The following is an 18,776-nucleotide window of genomic DNA, read 5'->3' on the forward strand; positions in this document are numbered from 1 at the left end:
CACAAGCGTCACAGTTTTTATTTATAAAATTGTATAAATTTTTAATGCACAAGCCAATTATATAGGTTAGTTGTTCCATTTGTTTGGAACTTTTCTCACAACAAGTCATAGCAACACAAAAAATTGTTTTATGATAGTCTTGGAAAGATTAATCAATTAACAAAGACACTAATAGAAGAACTTGGAACTGAGTATACTTAGATAAATGACTGCTTATATTTGACAAAATGAAAAATACTTCGTTGCCTGACTATTTTACAAGTAAAAAAAAAGATGTTTGATTTCATCGGTAGTAGATATATTTCTCTGAAATAGTAGACCATGATATAATGAGCTATTGTTAAAGACCATGAAAAAAATTAGTTCAACATTCTATATAATCAACTAAAATTAATAAAACCATTGATATCTGAAAAGAGGATGTACTTCTATAAATTAGAATATGATCAATATTTCTTTAATTTTTACAAACGTATCATCATTTGGGGGAAAAAAAGATGATGGAAGATTATCACTATCAATAAACAAAACTATCACTCACTTGAGAGAGTGTCTGGGATAACCTGCGTTTTGTATTGTCAACTGCACGATGCATAAGAACTACAGCTTGAGCTTGTTCTATCAGGAGAGCTCCTAATAAAAAAGAAAATATATATATATATATACATACAGCATAATTCTTACACACAATATCATAGTTTGTAACAAATACATCACTCTGTGAAACATTATATAATTTTACACTAAAAGCATCATAACATGCTTATCAAGCTTTATGTGGCCTGTTTATACAATTTAATTTCCCTAGTGCTTTAGGAACAAGTTTCTGAAAATCAGAAATAAAAAAGAAAATACTTAAGCTTTTGGTTCTTGTTCCACTACATATTTTGTTGAATCAAGACTATTTTACACACATTCAAAAAAAAAACAAAAAAAACCAGGACCTACAGTTTAAGGGCAATTAAAATCCTCAGCACCCAGACTATGATTTGATTTGATTGCAGAAATATTGAATTAAAAGGTGGTACACCAATCTAAGTTACGACTACCAAAGCACACATGCATCTCCTAGATTCCTCTGAAGAATTTTCAACAAATTAGTGCATGCATGAAAATGCTATGTACTTGACACAAATATAATTGTTTTCAGATGTGTCTATTATGTGTTCTAGATATAAATTAAGCTGAGCTGCATTTACTGAAGCACATTTCACTATTTAGCTTTTATAAAGCTTCAATAAGTAAAACAGGTAAAAAAAGTAAATATCTTTCTACACTACTAGTCTTCACAAAATTTTTAATCCAGACAATTCAAACTCATTACTATGTACACATATTTCACTATCAAAGGAAAATATAAAATATATTAAAAACAGGACTATTCCATTACCAATTCCAGCTCCCAAATCTTCTATATATGGATGCCTGAGGATTGCAGTGAAAACCCTCTTCATATATTCATCCAAAACAATTATGTTGGCTTGCTAAAGAAAAAATATAAAATTTATCCATAAAAATAAAATACAATATTCATTACATTAATGTTCTAATAGAAATTTATACATACTTTGAGTTAATAGATAAACAGAAAATTAAAAAAAATCAGAAATTAACTCACTCTTTCAATTTCATCATCACATAATTTCTTAGCTGAAAAAATAAAGCAAAATACTTAAATCAAAGTTAAATATATATTTAAAAAAAAGGCATAGAGCATTACTAAATAACATTTATCCTATGAAGAGAAAAAAATAAAAGATTAGGGTTCTTACAAGTTATAATGTGATAAACTGTGATTTTAGGTAACTTGATACTCTTAATACTGGAATTGACAAATCTCAAAAATTCATCCAGAAATGTATTTCATTCACAAAAAATGTTGGAAGTTTTTTTTTTTTTTTTTAAATAAAAACTTGAATATAGAGTAGATCCTTTTAGTATATGAATAACACATTGTGTGTGTGTGAGATAAATATTTTTTTTATTCAGAACAGAAAAAACTTCTGAATCAGAACAGAAGTGGCAGATGTCTGAAATTTTGTTTTGTGGGTATAGTATCTCAGCTTAAAACTGCTTAATGCATATTTTTTACTATTTGCCTATAGCTCTGGTATATCGCCATTGCGGTAATTTACTGCAGCTTTTTCCTCCCTTGTTGACAGAACCTAACAGTGTTACCAGACTTTCATAGAATGCTCACTAGCCTCAAGTAAATACCTATGGGTTCTCAACCACATAATCATTTCTCTGAACAAGATCCTAGATGCAAATAATCAGAGTACATATGAGAATGCCACAATTATCAAGCCAACTATTTACTTTCAATTATCAAGCCAGTGGCTTTAAGTATAGGTGAATCTAGGCTCCTTCTAGTTTTGAAAATCTGATAAAATAAGGTCTATCTTGAGTCTGCAGTATTTACATAAACATGTATCACCAGCATTGAATTGGTCTATAAATACACTCGTGTCCATAAATTAAGGATAATGCCAGCTCCGGCAAATAAAGGTTCAGAAACAAAACAAACGTTGCTTATTCATAAAGCCCATTTATTAAACAAAAGATAAAGAACAAAAACGATGGTGTATGTATGATACCATTCATAAAAACTACGATTTTTGCTCCCTGGAGCAATTGTAAAAAATATCTCCTTTACAAAAGCTTACTATTACATGGTTGGTATGATGGTTAATACATTGCATGTCTCCCATGCGATGAAATACAGTCCGTACAACGCCTAGGCATGCTGAGTATCAAATTATCGATCTGATCTTAGGGAAGATCACTCCACTCAGCAAGCAATGCTCTCCGAAGTTCCGGTACACATGTAGGAGGTGGTTGACGGGCTGCAACTCATCGGCCAAGCATGTCCCACACATGCTCTAATTCTGCGCCCATGGCACCCCTAAACAAATGTACATGTTGTTCCAGAATGATGTCCCGATAAATTTGGGCTTTCATGGTTCCGGTTTGAACAGGCAGATCTGTTCTGGAACCCAGTATAATTCCACCCCAAACGAGCAATGCTGCACCACCGTAACGGTGTCGTTCAATGATGTTGTCTTGGTGATAACGGGTACCTGGCGTTCTCCATATGATAGTCCGACGTGAATCAGACTGCAAGCTAAACCTGGACCTGGCTCGTCGGAAAACATCACACAAGCCCACTGTGATGATTGTCCACATTGCATGTTCTCTACTCCAGGCTAATCGTTGCCGACAGTGAGTTGCAGTGAGTGGAACACATCTGACAGGCCTGCGAGCATATAGACCAATATCTCCCAAACGTCTGTACACGGTTTGCCTTGAAATTGTGGTACCCGTGGCTGCAGATAGCTGACGAGACAGGTCGGATGCTGTGCTCCGTCTGCTTCTTTTGGCAGTTACTGCCAAATACTGACCTTCATTCGGCGTTGTAACTCGGGGCGACCTGTACTGTAACGTCTACTGACATTTCCGTTATCTTGGAATCGTTGTTTTGGCACTTTGGGCAATTCCAAGTTCCTCGGATACTTCCATCTGAGTACGTCCACATTCCAGGCGGCCGATAATTCTACCACGTAAAAAATCATCCACATGCGTCCTCTGTGTCATAATTATTCGCTTATGGCACTGAGCATCTTACAGAACTCTTGTGAACAATTTTACTTTTTTGCCACCATTCCTTATATACCCCTCTCTTACACTCTCACTTTCGTCATTGTGACGTACTATCGGCATCATCTGGTGGCTTCCTGAAATTTGCATATCATTCTTGCAGATGTGTGTGATAATTCTACAGGTGAAATTTTTACTTCAGATTTCGATTTCCGTGATTCTGAATTATCCTTAATTTATGGACATGAGTGTAATATAAACACTCAAGATGTGTTTGTACTCACTTTTAAGCTCTGCAACAATTTTTTCCCTGAATGGCAGGAACCAACCTCTAGATTCTTTTTCTAAAATACTAACAATTATTGGTAGGGCTTTACGAATGATTTCTGAAAAAGAAGCACATACATAAAGTTATTGACAACATTTGACTCGGCACTTTTTGAAAATCATTATTACATCAAGCAGCATATTCCTTTTCATCATAATAGATGAAATATTGTCACTAAAGTGCACTTTTATCAAGATAGAAAAAATTTCAAATATATTATCTAATGGAAATGCAAAGTTTTCTTTGTTTAATTGTGTTGCACATATGCATTTCCTTTACTCTCTTAAAAGTTTTCAAAAAAATTTTATTGATTAGAAAATTTTTAATATACTAGATTTCATTTTGAATCATGTTTGAAATGACCAAACTTCGGGTAACTTAGTGTAACAAAAAAAAAGGTGAAATTTTTACTTTTTGTTATTTTTTTGGTAAGGAACCACATAAAAATCTTAATTTTTGAATTTCTTTGAATTATCATTTTACGGGCACACAATTTTCGCAGCTAAATCTTTCACTTTTTAATCATATTTTATTTTACCTCTATATTTTTACCATAGAATTTTATTTGAAATACTCTTTATGGAACAATAATCAAGTTATATGGACAACTAGTTGCCAAACTAGTAAATAATTTTCATAGCATAGTCTCTGTATCTGCTACTGTTATTGAATCTGAAAAATACCACAATGATATCATAGGGTGCTGCATAGGTCTTCTTAAATATACCTATTTTTTTTAACCCTTCAAGCAAGTTCAGAAATTTAAATGTCAAGGCCCTAATCGCAGTATTTAAATTTTTAGAAAATCAAACTTTGTACAATTCTGCTGAAAATAATTTATATATTTTTTGAATTTTAATTCTAAAACTGCAAAAAACAAACATTTTATAGCAAACTAAACTGTCTACTCCATGCAATAAAAATTTTACTGTAAAAAATAATCAGGCTGCTTTTTTTTTCACTGCTTCTGTCGTACCAAGTATTGAGATCTATGCAGAGGGGTTTATGGATTTTGTATCTATGGAGAATTTTTTGATTTTATCTTTAGCACAACTTTGTTTATATGACTGGTGAACTCACCTTTGTTGAATAATCTCAAATCAATTTCATGGCCCTTGGGAGTTTGGTACAAGTAGGGTAAAGGTGGTGTTTTCTCGTTTTCCTAATGGTCAATGAGGCAAAAAAAAAACTCAAAAAAGATACAAGTCTCGGCAAAAAGCAAAAGAATAAGTAAAAAAAAAAGTCATCAAAAACTATATAAAAATATGGAGATTATGTATATGTGACCTCGGGGAATTTAGTCATTTTCAGTGAAATGTTAATACAATTGACGTTCATTATAATGACCATGTGATACAGCAACTGTTCCATTACAAAAACTGGTATGATGAGTCCCAGATGTGTCAAATGACGACCATCCAATATGCTTTTCTTTCTTTCAATATAGTATCAATTTCCAACGGAATGATGGGGGAAGGGTCATTATAATGAGTGTCCACTGTATAATCTCTGGTAAAATTTAAAAAAGAAAATACGGAAAAAAGGTATAAAAGTCAATTATAAATTTTTATTATGGAAAACAACAAAATTATAGAAAAAAAATTTCAATACTGGTCTTTAAGATATTTTCAAAACTTTACAAATACATAATTTTCTTTTTTTAACTGTAGCATCTTCTAAAATAACATTTAATTTAAAGTCATTTACTGAAAATAACAGTTATAGCACCATGTTTTAGTTGTCTTCTTAGTTATAAGGGAATAAATGGATCTACATCCTAAATTGAAGTTACACATTACAAAAATGTAAAATAAAAAAATACAAATAAAATTTAAAGAATTATCTAGTTGATTAAAAAAAAAGAAAGAAACATAAAACATAAATTCCAAAAAAAAAACAGTACTCATAGTAAATGTTAATTTTATTGCCACTTATTTTTTTTATCAAACAAATAATTTCCCATGAGAAATCATCCTTATCAATTAAAAGACACACTAGTATTGAGAGAAAAATAGAGAACTTGCTACAGAATGTTACACTAGCATCTAACTATAATAATATTCAATGCTATCTTCATTTTTATTTTCGTTGCAGTCAAGTTTGGGAAAGTAGTAGTAAAGTTTATGAGGTAACTATTTTCAACACATTATACAATTCCAATGATACACAATGTTAATAACAAAATAATAATAAAAATATAAACAGAGTTTCTGTGATTACTTACAAAAAATTCTTAACTTCTTAAAAACTCTTACCACTCTATATTTCTCCATAGTTTGTTTGCGCACCTGATGCTTTACAAACTGGCATAAATTATCTATGTCATCATCTAAATTTGGCTGAAATACGAAGAAACAGATTGAAACCAAAAAAAAAGTAAACAAATAAAATTGCAATGTGAAGAAAGAGCATTTAATCAAAACTAAACTCTGTTCTGCTTTTCTCTAACAAGACCTATCAGCATATCAAACTTCAAAAAGAGCCCCGCTCTTTATTTTTATCTCTATCAAAATTATTTAGGAATAGGTCTCTTATTTCTATCAAAATAAGAGACCTATTCTTATCAAAATAAGTCATTTGGAGACCATAATGCATAAAATGGTTAAAGTTCCATGGTCTTCTGAACATGGGAATAAATCTTGAAAAGAAAAGCTTTTACAAAAACTATAAACTATCAGTTAAAAATGGAAGATAGCAATCACACTCCTTACTTAAAAAAATAAATAAATAAACATTCACAAGGAATCAACTGACAGGTATTCAAACTAATGCAATCAGAAAGTTTCAACTTCAACTTGTGTTTCTTCAACTGGATGCAAATATTCCCAGAATGGCTTTGAAAATCAAGATAAAAGTTTGAGACAGAATTCAAGAACACACATTAGACTAGAGGTCTAGGTTCGGTCTCACAGTGAAAATGTGTAGTATATAATTTATATTGTTTCTTATAAAAATTTAAATAACTAAGACATTTGAAAAGATGACGTCCCTCTTCGCTATACATACGAAGGTTTTTAACAACTGGCTGTTGCGAAGATGAATTTTGGAAAGAAAGAAATTCAACTGTCTTTGTGGGGATTTGAACTCACGCCCTTTCACTTTCCAGGTGAACGCCCTAGACCACTAGACTACAAAGGCAACGAATCTCTCAATCTTTCCTTGGAGCTCGTGTGCACTGAAAAGGATCATACATGGATGGCCAGACTGACTCAGGGCAAGCTCGCAACTGCTGATGCTGCCACCAGATGGTGACTTATGAAAGGATAGATACTTATAAAAAGGGTGAAATGGTTGGCGACTTATATCCTTTCATAAGTCACCATCTGGTGGCAGCATCAGCAGTTGTGAGCTTGCCCTGAGTCAGTCTGGCCGTCCATGTATGGTCCCTTTCACGAGCTCCAAGGAAAGATTGAGAGATTCGTTGCTTTTGTAGTCTAGTGGTCTAAGGCGTTCACCTGGAAAGTGAAAGGACATTCTTTCCAAAATTCATCTTTGCACAACAGCCAGTTGTTAAAAACCTTTGTACTAACACACACGCATGCACGCACACACAGTATTATTATCGTCAAACAGTGAAAATCAAAACAATCGTCAAAATAATTATAAAAACTAATTGCAATAACTAATATATTTTGCATGAAATTTTGATAAATTTGAAATTTAAATAACTGATTACAGTTGTATGGCCACATAATGATAAAATAACAAATAGATGCCTCACCCGCACAGTAAGCTCAGCAACAAGGTATCTGCTGCGTTCTTCTTGAATCCTAAGGTCCAGATTCTTTGCTGACAATGATGGGATTCCAATAAATGCATCTGAATCACAAACATTTGAATTGATTATTTTTTATTACTCTAAGCACTGAAAATAGGCAAAAGGGGGGGGGGGAACAATGTCTTCACGTTTGTCTCAAAATTTGACTTTTCAGCAAAATCCGGAGAGATGTCAGATATACTATTTTTATTTGATATAATAAATATATAATTAATCATGATTTCTTTGATTCATTAACAATTAAACCTAAATCTTTTATTACCAGATAAATAAGTCTACATCACCAACCACAGTTGAAACATCAAGAACCTGTCTCCATTTCTGTTATTAGTGTAATAAAAGTAATTTACTCATTTTAAATTCACTAATTGTAAGCAAAAAACAAAATTTTTCTCAAGCTCTAAATTCATCATTACAGCAGAGGTATATACACAGGTTGAAAATTACTGGTATAGTTTGATAGTCACTCGAATTTATGGATAGTTTACACAGAATATCCTTAACAAAAATCAAAATGTAAAATTATCAACTAGTTCAACAGAATTCAATTGAAAATAAATTTTATTTTAAGATACCATAAATGTTATATTAGTTTCATGTGAATGAAAAAGATAAGTAAAAATCTCAAAACATACCTATTAAGAGAGATAATCCTCGTAAAAAGGCACGAAGAGACTCAGAAATACTGAAAAAATGTGAGAATATACGGTTTCTTGCAGTGATAACCAATAACCGTACAGCGAGAGCTATATCCTGCAATACCCATACAAAGCAATTTAAAATCAGCTCTTAACTAAATGGTATGCTTATAATTACAAAAAAAAAAATCTTAAAATATATATTCAACATAGTAGTATTCAAGTACATAACATCACCATCAATTAGAACATGAAAGTAAAAAATAAAACAAGGACATTTACAGAAAAATTGTCAACTAGAATGAAAATATTTATCAATATAAAACAAAAAATTATCATTTCAATTTTTTATTTGGCATCAATATTTTTTTGCATATGAAATTAGTTTCGTTATATGAAATTAATTATTAGTCCAGTGTATAAATAAAAATCTCTCAAACCCATTTAGCTTTGGTGAAGCATAAAAGAGCACCCAAAAATAAAATCCAGAAAAACACATAGTAAGTTTTATAAACTCATAGAAACCAGCTCAGTCTCTCCTGCTATGTGATTCAAGGACATGAATGAATACTAAAGAGAGTTACAGTACAAATCAAGTAGCTTACATATATTTTGGATCTATGAAAGCTCTGCACCAGACCAGAGTAATTATTAAGTATACAATGGATTCGATATTCCAGCTATTTTCCTGATGCAGTTTTATTTGAAAGTAAAAACCTTTTCCCCATTGGGTGCTATATTATTTTTATTTTTACTTGAAAAATTTATCAAATTTTTACCCCGTAGAATTTTAAAGAAAATTTTCTTGTATGGGTTGAATGAATGAATGCCAAAACTTTGCCATTGGACTTATCCTGTTGCTGCGATTTCTATCAGCCCAACTTCGTGGTAGAGTCTGGGTTGATAGGTGCTGTCATTTCATTCAATTTTTTAAATAAAAATAATGAATCAGATGGAACAATTTTCTTTGAGTCAGTCAAAAAAATGAAGGAAAAAAAAAAAAGACTAGCAATCAATTAATTGCATATCTCTGCAGCATGATTATAATTTTTTTATACATACAAGAATCAATGTGACAGGGACCTAGTTTCAAGTAAATTTCAAATCGTTGAAATGTTTCAATAAAATCTCTTACCTGAAGAAATGTAATTTGTATTTTGTGCTTTCCTTTTTGAAGAAATTGACTGAGCTGCCACTTGTGAACTTGGCCAGGAAAATTCATACTTTCCACTTCGAATTCCCTATTTAAAACAAAAATGGAGAAAATATAATTACCATGTATGAACTAAAATTTACTAACAAATAAATATTATTTACATAAAAAAGAAAATGATTGGATTGAAAATAGGATAAGAGCTTAAAAGAATACTACATGAACATTTTAATGTTGAGTGTTTAATTGTCAGCTCAGCTTTTTCCTACTCAGTTTAAATCTATGCCTAGTCTCAGCCATATTTTATTACTTTCAGTAAAAAAACTTTGCAGAGAGAAACAACCAGATATTATTCATTGATATAATAGAAGTTTTTAATTTTTCCCTCTATTTATGTTCTTTCATTAGTCTTGATATATGTATATCTTTAAGTGAAAGAATGTGAATTAACAAATTTCAAAATTATTTACCCAGTGTCTTCAATGCTTTGTATCTGTTTCTTTGTGAGGGGCTGGGGATCCCCTTTGGCATCTAATGAAACTACATTCAGTTCTTCGAATGTTGGTGCGATGAAAAGATCTCTGACTATTAAAGGTTTGTGCTGGAATATAACAAAAATATATACACTTGAAGTCATGCATAATTTCTTATTGTAATTCTATATATACTAGGTTTGTGTTCAAAAAGTATCTGACTATAAGTTTTCATGTGTAAACCAATGAAGCTAGGGAGGTGTGGTTTGGTGCATGTATGTAGGCAATTCCAGTGTGTATGTTCGAATTTTTTCCTGCCTACAGAAGCTAGCAGTCGTCTGCAGACCTCAAATGAGTGAGGAAGAGTAAGTGAGCAGTGTGACATTTTTGGTTTTTCAGAAATGGCGGAAAAACTTTAACAATGCTATTGCATTAACCAGGGGGGGGGGGGGACAGCCAATTACGACACAGAAGCTCTTGATAGGACTCCTTGGTGATGGTTGTGCTGTGTGGGTGTGTACTGTAGGATGTCCTGTGCAATCTGCAGACAGAGTTTCTTCTGCTCAATCATTAGAAGCTTTGGTAGGAACTTTGCTGAGATTCTCCCGAAGCCCAAACCATCTATTAAAATGGAATGAATGGATACAATGCTGATGCTCGACTCTTCTGCAAGTTCTCTGATCATGATTCGATGATCCTGAATCACTGGATTTTTATACTTTGAGGGATAAAAACCCTCCTATAAACTGTTGCAGCACTTAATCCCTGACTGGAAAAATTGCACCATAAATACTCCAGTGTATTAATACAGTGAAACCTTGCTGAAACGATACTCAATATAATGATAAATCCCTTTACAACAATATTTTTTCACACACACAAGTCTTTTTGGAAATGTCTATACTCTGATGTTAAACTACCGCCTCTCAATATAACAATAATCCCTCTACAACGATACAAACTTTTAATTTTGAATGCATCATATTTACCAGAGTGTAATCAATAGTTCACACATCAAAAAGCAATTATCTGAATTAGTTAGCAAGTATTGTAGACTTCTGCATAGTATCTGCAGCTTGTTTTCCGCAAGATTGGAATAAAAACAATTATTTTTGAAATAATTTGTAAAAAATAATTAATAAGTATTTTAATTTTTAAAAAATTAAAAGACAAAGAAAAATTATTTCATTTTTAGAGACAGATCCTCCAAATAACTTTCCAGCTAAAATTCAAAATACAGTCGAAATCTCGTTTTAACGAACACTTTTCTAATCCCTCAAATAAGTTTACATAGGAACAATGCTAGGTGACCTGGAATTCCTTTATAATGAAATTTCGTTTTAACGAAGTGATTTCTCCGGTTTCTTGGCATTCATTATAACGGGATTTGACTGTACTTACTGATGAACTTGCACAAGTTGATACTGGCTGTGCTATCTTAACAGCCCACCTGAAGGCCTCATAATAATGTGAACTGGTTATAATTTTCTAACAATGAAGTGTGAATAGTGGAAAACAAAAACAAGACATTCTAACTTTTATAACAGACAGGATGCAAGTGAAAAAATTTGCTAAATTAAGTGCTTAAAAAGGTTCCTTTACCCAACATCTGACTATACTAACAGATGAACAGACCCATACTATGTACTAGTGCTGCTTTCTAGTGGCCACTAGTTTAACTACTAAATTGAATTTCTAATGTTACAATAACTTTGAAGTTAATTTTCTTGAAACTCAATTTTAATCACTTGTATCTCTTTGCTTCTGACCCCCACAATTGTGCTTCTGGAACTAAAAGTACCCACTTAGAGAGGTTTGACTATATCCGGAATCGGAATCTCACACATTGGACCTGACAGTCAGTTTCAAACTACTAAACCAAACATGCACCTCGTTCATATTCCTCTGCGGAATGTTGGAATGTGTGTGTGTGTAGTGAATCTTCTGTGAAGTTTGTATCAGTGTAATGTTTGTTTCTGAATAATTTTTGTTATGTGTAGTTCTGCCATCAATTTTTCTAACTATGCACGAAGAGTCAGTCTCAAACTAAGAACTAAAGTATCTAAGTAACAAAACTACACTCATCATTCAGAACAGAATATAAAATATTTGATTACATTTTTAAAACTAGCATTGCTAAAAAATCACAAACCTTTTTGCTGCTGCCTTCTCCATCACACGACACAATAGCGAGAGGTGGAGGGAGCACAATTGGAAAAACACCCCAATGATAGAGAACTCTATCTGCTACCTACACATAAAAAATTATAAAATTTTGTTGAGGTGATCAATCTATTCAAATTATACTTTGATTTCAATAAAATACTTCTGATTTGTTATTAGTTAATTTATATACAGGATTAAATGCATGTTAATCATTTGTATGTTTATCATTTTTAGAGTAAGTTGTTCGCTGAATATCTGGACAGATTTAATTAGATAACTGAAACAGTTAAATTAAAATTACATGTATTATTATCTAACGTAACAACCTTACAACTAGAATACATTTTTGTCTGACAAGCTTCTGTATTCCAGAATAGAATTTTATTTCTTGATTCTGAAATCATTGGATAATGGCCACTTGAATAGATAAAATATGGAATCTGGTGCACCAATTATTTGGTAAAAAAAGTAGCACTTAAAGGTTTATTTCCATTACAGGCACTCTGAAACATTGTTAAACTTTTTTTTTTTTCATATAGAAAGAAAAACATACCTTTTTAATTGCCTGAACCACTTCCACCACTTCTTCTGGTGCTCCATCCAAGTTAATGGGTATGTGCAATGGCTCCCTCTAACAAAAGAATTCACATTTCAGCAAACATGATTATTACAAGTCATCAGCCAAACTGCTCATTTTTAGGGTATCAGTCCAAATATTTTTTTCTACATTTCATGGACCTGGAGACCCTTTTCTATGCTATTTGATGTGCTGACAAAAATTCAGAAATTTTGTGTTGTCCTCAAGTCCAATTTAATAAACAAAATTTAGGTTTATCAATTTTTCAGTTGCCAAAGCCATACTATAGCCAGTTCTACTGCCAAGAATTTTTGCCAAGCCCAGCAGTAACTATTTGTTATATTACACATGCAAGACAGTAAAGAACGGATATAACCAACTATTTTATCAAGATTCTAATGATAATTATATCCTCAATAATGGTTCTATTATAATGTACAAAATATGTAAATGCTCGCTATCATGAGGCACCATGTAACAAGGGGGCTATTGTGGAAAGTTCCTGTCAAAGATTTTCCACACCCAAAATATATATGCACATATATATCCTTACTGCAGTTCTTTTTTAGTATGAAAAAGATTACATACTTTACCTTAAAATCATTAGAAAAAGAGGTTATGGTACAGTAGAACCTTGATTATCAGCACAAAGATTAACCTGAAAGTGGATTAACCATGCTAAAAAATTTCCATTTTATGTTCAGCTCTTCCCTATTCGTGTTGTTTTCTTTGTTTTTTTTACATTGGTTGTGTAAGATTTTGTGAAAGTTGATGAAAACAAACAAGCATTCTTTTACAGAACCACCCCCCCCCCCATATTCTCAGAGCTGAACTCCCATGTCAATGCATTGAAATGGCAGACCCCATAATATGTACACATAAGAACCGGAAATTGTCCTGGGGCCATTGGCACTTGAAGATTTACAGCCAATTACAGGATATGCTGGATGGTTAGTAGAAATGTATTTTTTCTCTCCAAAACTTAGAGATAAGGCACAAGAATGATGTCTCTTCGCATGTATTCATGTGACCGCATGGCTCTTTGGTTTGACCAACACTATTCCTTGTTCATTTCATTCTTGTAGTACATTTTATAACTGTGCAGAATGGCTGACAGGAAAAATATAAGTGTTTTTAGGTTATCCATGATCACCTTCCCAACATTAGCCCGGATAACTAAAGTTCTACTGTATGTCTGCCATCAATGAAACACAGTATACTAGTAGCATGGCTATCCTTCAAGAAGTGTAATTTTTTATTAGATCTTTTTGCAGGGATAATATGAATACATATACAGTTGATAGTCATTTTAAACAGGTAAAATACATACTTTATTTCTGATTTAATTATTTCAAATCTTTTTTTTTTTTTGTTCAAACACATTTTCAATTATCCATGTTCACCTTCCCCACCATTAGCTTGGATAATCAAGGTTCTACTGAATTTTGTTTTGTTTTCAATTGCTTAAAGAATCCCCACATAAGAATCATAAACATCTTCAGAAAAGAAGATGTATCTTGCGGGAAACTGGAAACAATGGTTCTGTCTAAACTTAGTTTCATTGATCTAAAATTTACTTTGGATAGTTAAAGTGTAGGAGACAAAGAATACTTTACCTGAGGTTCAATAACTTCAATTTCCATTTTTAGTAAAACTCAGCCATAAGCAACCATGTCTACCAGCAAGTAGACCAGAGAGAACTCTTGGATCTATGCTATATGCCTTTAAATATTAAAAAAAAAAGTTAAATGAAGATAATACATTTTTCTTTTGCCATAAAAATAAATTTGGAGAAAAATAGTCTTACATAATATTTTTTTCTATTATGATCTCAGAATCATATTAATTTTACAACTTAATTATTACAGCATGAAAATATAATTAACGATACTTCAAATATTCTAATACAAATGCAAAGTTGAAAATTCATAAAGAATATATATATAATCCCATATTCTTATAATTTCAGCAATTATACCTCAAGATAACAGTGCAAGTAGTTCTTATGGAGAAATGAATACTTTACCTGATTACAAACACAATAAAAAACCAACAAAAAAACAAATAGCAAGGGAAAAACTAAAAATTCCAAGTTTCAATGCAGTATTAGTTTGACACATGCAAAGAAAAATATTGATACAAGGGGAAAAAGAGAAATAAGAACTAAATGTCTGTGGGTCCAGCTACATAGCTACCAGATAGAAAAATTAGTAAAATCCTATCATTGGATCATTTTTGTTGCACCACGGTCATTTACTGCATACGAGAGCTAATTTTGGACAGGGACCTACAATTTATTTTTTATACTCATCGGACGATTGGTGCGCTAACCCCTAGATGGGGGGACTTCCTGCAGTAGCAATTTTTTCTGCGGTCATGTCTTCATTTCTGTTGTACCCGTGTCAGGAAAGTTTTCTGACGAGGACGAACCGGGTATTAAACTTGCGGCCCCTCCAAACATCCTTTGGTACTTTAGGGTAGTATCTTACTGACCTGGGCTACCGCGCCCGTTTAAATCCTATACACAGTAGAGTCAGATGCCGACATGAAGAAAAAATTGGGGGAGGGGGTTGAAGGTTGTGTCATCCATTTGGGGGGGGGGGCTGGAATGCTTCAGCCCCCTAAGTTCCAAAACCTATGAGTTAAGAGTTTCAAAACTCAGAGGTTTCAGATAATTCAAGGTGCTGGAATTTTTTAAATTTTTTCGAAATCTGTTTTCCACCAAGCATGAGTCTTGTTTCATTTTTACCCATTTTTCTTACACATGCAAGTGATTTCAATTTGGAGGGTGTCTTGACTGCCATGTTGAGGTCTCCGGCAAATCCCCAAGCCCCTCTATAGTAAATTTATAGTGCAAAAATCTGGCCACTTGGAGACTCTGTCAGTCTCCCTTAATCAGAGTCCATGGGTCTTGGCAGTTATGTAATGAATTATGCTGTTGAATTAAAGGTAAAACAGAGGTAAGAGTAAGTACCCACACCCTTTAGAAAGTCATTTTCTGTTACTTTTTCAGATAATATGAGGCAATCTCAGTTCGGTTCATCTGGGGTTATTGAGACTTAACAGTATAACGATAATAGCCTATTAGTTATATTACTCTCAATCCCAATGAATCTTTCATAATGTGAATATATTCCATTCATAATAATAAATCCATTTTTCTCTCTTCCCTCGAGTATTGTTATACAGGTGTTTCACAATATTTTCAACTATAACCACATATCGTCTCATCTAGTGTGAGACACAAAGAAATCACCTCCCAGACCACAATATCCTTTCAGTTTAAACTACAAGTTCTAGTCTTCTAACCAAATAGTCAGCAGTATAAATGGAGGGCACCCTTTTTCCTAATTAGTGAATAAATACCAGCTGGACTGGCCCCAGGATAGAGCGATACCTTGAGACACTCCCGTAGCACAGTACAGAATCTGGAACAGCTATAGTATAATCCTTTTTGGCACTTTTCTTCCTGGTTGGCAATGGTCTGCTATTTTATTCTGCATGAATTTTTTTCCCTTGTCAGCTATTATTTCCTTAGGCTTCTGAGACTGCAATTCCTTTTTTTTTTACTATTGGCTATTGTCTGAAAGTGACATCACCTCCTAGAGATCACTGGTACAGACCGCCACATTTAGACAGAAGCTGTTAGTATTTTAGAGCTTTTGTTTTCATTTCCTTTACACGTGTATCACATATACTGTTTTCCCAGCATACTGCATTGCTTTTCTGTTGGAATGAGTCATTTTGGATTTGTTTCATCAGGATGTACTCGATTTTTATTGATTTTTCACATACTAGCTGTTTTATAATTTTAATCCCCCCCCCCCCAATTGTAATAATTTTTAAACATTTTTAACAGTCATTCCTTTTCGGCGATTATTTTCTTTGGCAAGAAAGACGCCTGAAAGCAAGACTGTTTCGCTCTCAGCGACTTCTCTTTATGCTTTCAGATGTTTTTCTCCCCAGAGAAAAATATAGGCAATGCATTGTCAAAAGGGTAGTTCCTAGAATCTCATTGTTATGATGAGCTATATGCACTTAAGCTCGGATGGACCTATACGTCACAATGGTTGTCCGTCTCATCTTAACACATGGGCTCACCCAGACACGATCTGGCCTTGAGAAAATAGGATCTAGTTCAATTTTCAAAATTAAACATGTCTTGCAAAGTAGGGAGCCTTACAAAAAAATCACTTTGCCTGAGTACTCAGGATGCTATCAGGATGGCCTTGGGTTCTACAATCAGAACAGCTCCCAGGCCCCCTCCCATCCCCATATTTGCGTAACGCATGTGAAATTTTCCAGTAATAATAAAACGGGAGCTAGCTGACTGTACAACTATAAAAATTATGAAAATTTCACACAAAATGTAGTCACCTCGTGAACAAGGCTTTTGCCCTCCCACCCCCCCAATTCAACCAATCATTTTTGCCAGGGGCCCCAGTGTCTGGTAAGAGTAGGAAATCCCCAATAGAAGCCTATAGCCCATAATACGGGACACTTTCTTATTAATATGGGGCCAAACACAGTAGTTTATAATCGAAAACAATGGTTTATTACATTTCATTAATAAAAAATTACGAAAACAAAAACGCTTGAGACAAGAAACCCAAGTATATGAGTTAATGAGAAAAAAAAAGTATTAAATGAAAAACAATTATCTCAACAAAGATACTTGATGTAATGTAATAATCAGGAATTATATCAATTATCATGTCACATGCAGAGGCGGGGAAGATAACAGTCATCAATTTATTAGGAAAGCGCTGTTTTGATTTTCCGCGGAAAGCAAATCTCAAAAATTCGCGGAATGTTGATGACTTTGGATAAGAAGCAGCAGCTGGTAAAAGATAAACGAATTCATCAACTAACCATAGTCGGATGACGTCATTTAATAGTGCATATATCGGATAACTAAGCCAGTTTCAATGCTCGAGCGATCAATTCTGCTTTGGATATCATTTAAATATTGCACGAAACAATTAATTAATCGCAATCTCCTCGAAACGTCAACCCAAATGAAACAAGTCCCACCTAGTGGAAGTGTTGCCAGCTGTCTCCAACGCTATATCTGTTTACTAATAAATGCTGCAGCAGCAGGAGGATAACAATTTTTGTGCAGAAGATTGATAATTGCTGTGACCATATTATCCATGCTTTACGGGACATCACAGTTTTTTTTCCTGTCTCAACAAACATTTTTATGAAAAGAGAGACAGACGGCTTTTTTCTCAGCCCAAGATATCGAGGAAATAGATGTTTTCTGTATATTATGCTGAGGTGAACTCGGAAAGAAAAGTCAACCAGTCTTCACCGCGAATCGAATCCAGGCTCTCCTGCGAGCCGGGCACAAGCATGCTACCATCTACACCACTGGAGACACGACCCTGCCTTCCTTCCTACTTACTTGAATGCTTGACCGGTTCGATTCCCAGCGGAAACTAGATGATATTTCTTTCCGAGTTCAACTCGGCTAATATCCAGAAAATATCAGTTTCCTTGACATCTTGGGCTGAGAAAAAAGGCCGTCTGTCACTACCGTCCCGCCTGGGAAGGGGGGGGGGGCTTTTGCTGAAGTGAAGGGAGGCTACTAATGCCTCTATTTTCAGTGCCTCATGCCACAGTGCGTGAAATGAGGAACGCAAGGTCGTGTCTCTTGTGGTGTAAATGGCAGCATGCTCGAGAGTAGGTAGGTAGGTAGGCAGCAGAGGGTCTGAATTCGAGTCCCGGCGGAGACAAGGCGACTTTTCTCTTCACCTTGGGGTATTATGCCGAGAAAATGTCTGATTCCTTGATTTTTTTATAAAAATGTCGTTTCCTCAGCCCAGTGTGAATCTCACTTATTGGATTTAAATTTTTTCCTGGAAATCAAGAAATGCCTTTTTTTTTTTTCATTTCTTACAGACAGGGTTGTAGTGATTTAAATCACGATTTAAATATTAAATTTAATTCGATTTAAATCAAATGATTTAAAAATATCACTGATTTAAATCACGACTTTTTTAAATCAATCACACTATTCTTTTAAAAACTTGATTTAAACTGAATGATTTAAAAAAAATCACT

The 18,776-nt window shown here is 33.5% G+C and overlaps 1 protein-coding gene across 1 annotated transcript in view; it reads right to left on the reverse strand.

Annotated features, from left to right (window-relative positions):
* The window catches only part of LOC149090256 (uncharacterized), a 37,637-nt gene extending 19,873 nt beyond the window's left edge, over window positions 1-17,764 (reverse strand). The window contains exons 1-14 of the mRNA XM_089233440.1: window positions 17,583-17,764; window positions 14,327-14,432; window positions 12,687-12,764; window positions 12,120-12,218; window positions 9,965-10,095; window positions 9,477-9,582; window positions 8,339-8,456; window positions 7,647-7,744; window positions 6,181-6,264; window positions 5,006-5,087; window positions 3,882-3,983; window positions 1,619-1,650; window positions 1,391-1,484; window positions 542-633 (exon numbers count right to left, since the gene is read on the reverse strand). Of these exons, the coding sequence (XP_089089566.1) occupies window positions 542-633; window positions 1,391-1,484; window positions 1,619-1,650; window positions 3,882-3,983; window positions 5,006-5,087; window positions 6,181-6,264; window positions 7,647-7,744; window positions 8,339-8,456; window positions 9,477-9,582; window positions 9,965-10,095; window positions 12,120-12,218; window positions 12,687-12,764; window positions 14,327-14,353 (1,143 nt within the window). The 5' untranslated portion in view covers window positions 14,354-14,432; window positions 17,583-17,764. The remainder of the gene's footprint in view (window positions 1-541; window positions 634-1,390; window positions 1,485-1,618; window positions 1,651-3,881; window positions 3,984-5,005; window positions 5,088-6,180; window positions 6,265-7,646; window positions 7,745-8,338; window positions 8,457-9,476; window positions 9,583-9,964; window positions 10,096-12,119; window positions 12,219-12,686; window positions 12,765-14,326; window positions 14,433-17,582) is intronic.
* Window positions 17,765-18,776: the final 1,012 nt, after the last annotated feature.

This window comes from Pholcus phalangioides, unplaced genomic scaffold (genome assembly GCF_987345545.1).
Source record: "Pholcus phalangioides strain wild (caught in Gottingen) unplaced genomic scaffold, Ppha-v1.0 ptg000001l_1, whole genome shotgun sequence".
Classification (NCBI taxonomy): domain Eukaryota; kingdom Metazoa; phylum Arthropoda; class Arachnida; order Araneae; family Pholcidae; genus Pholcus; species Pholcus phalangioides.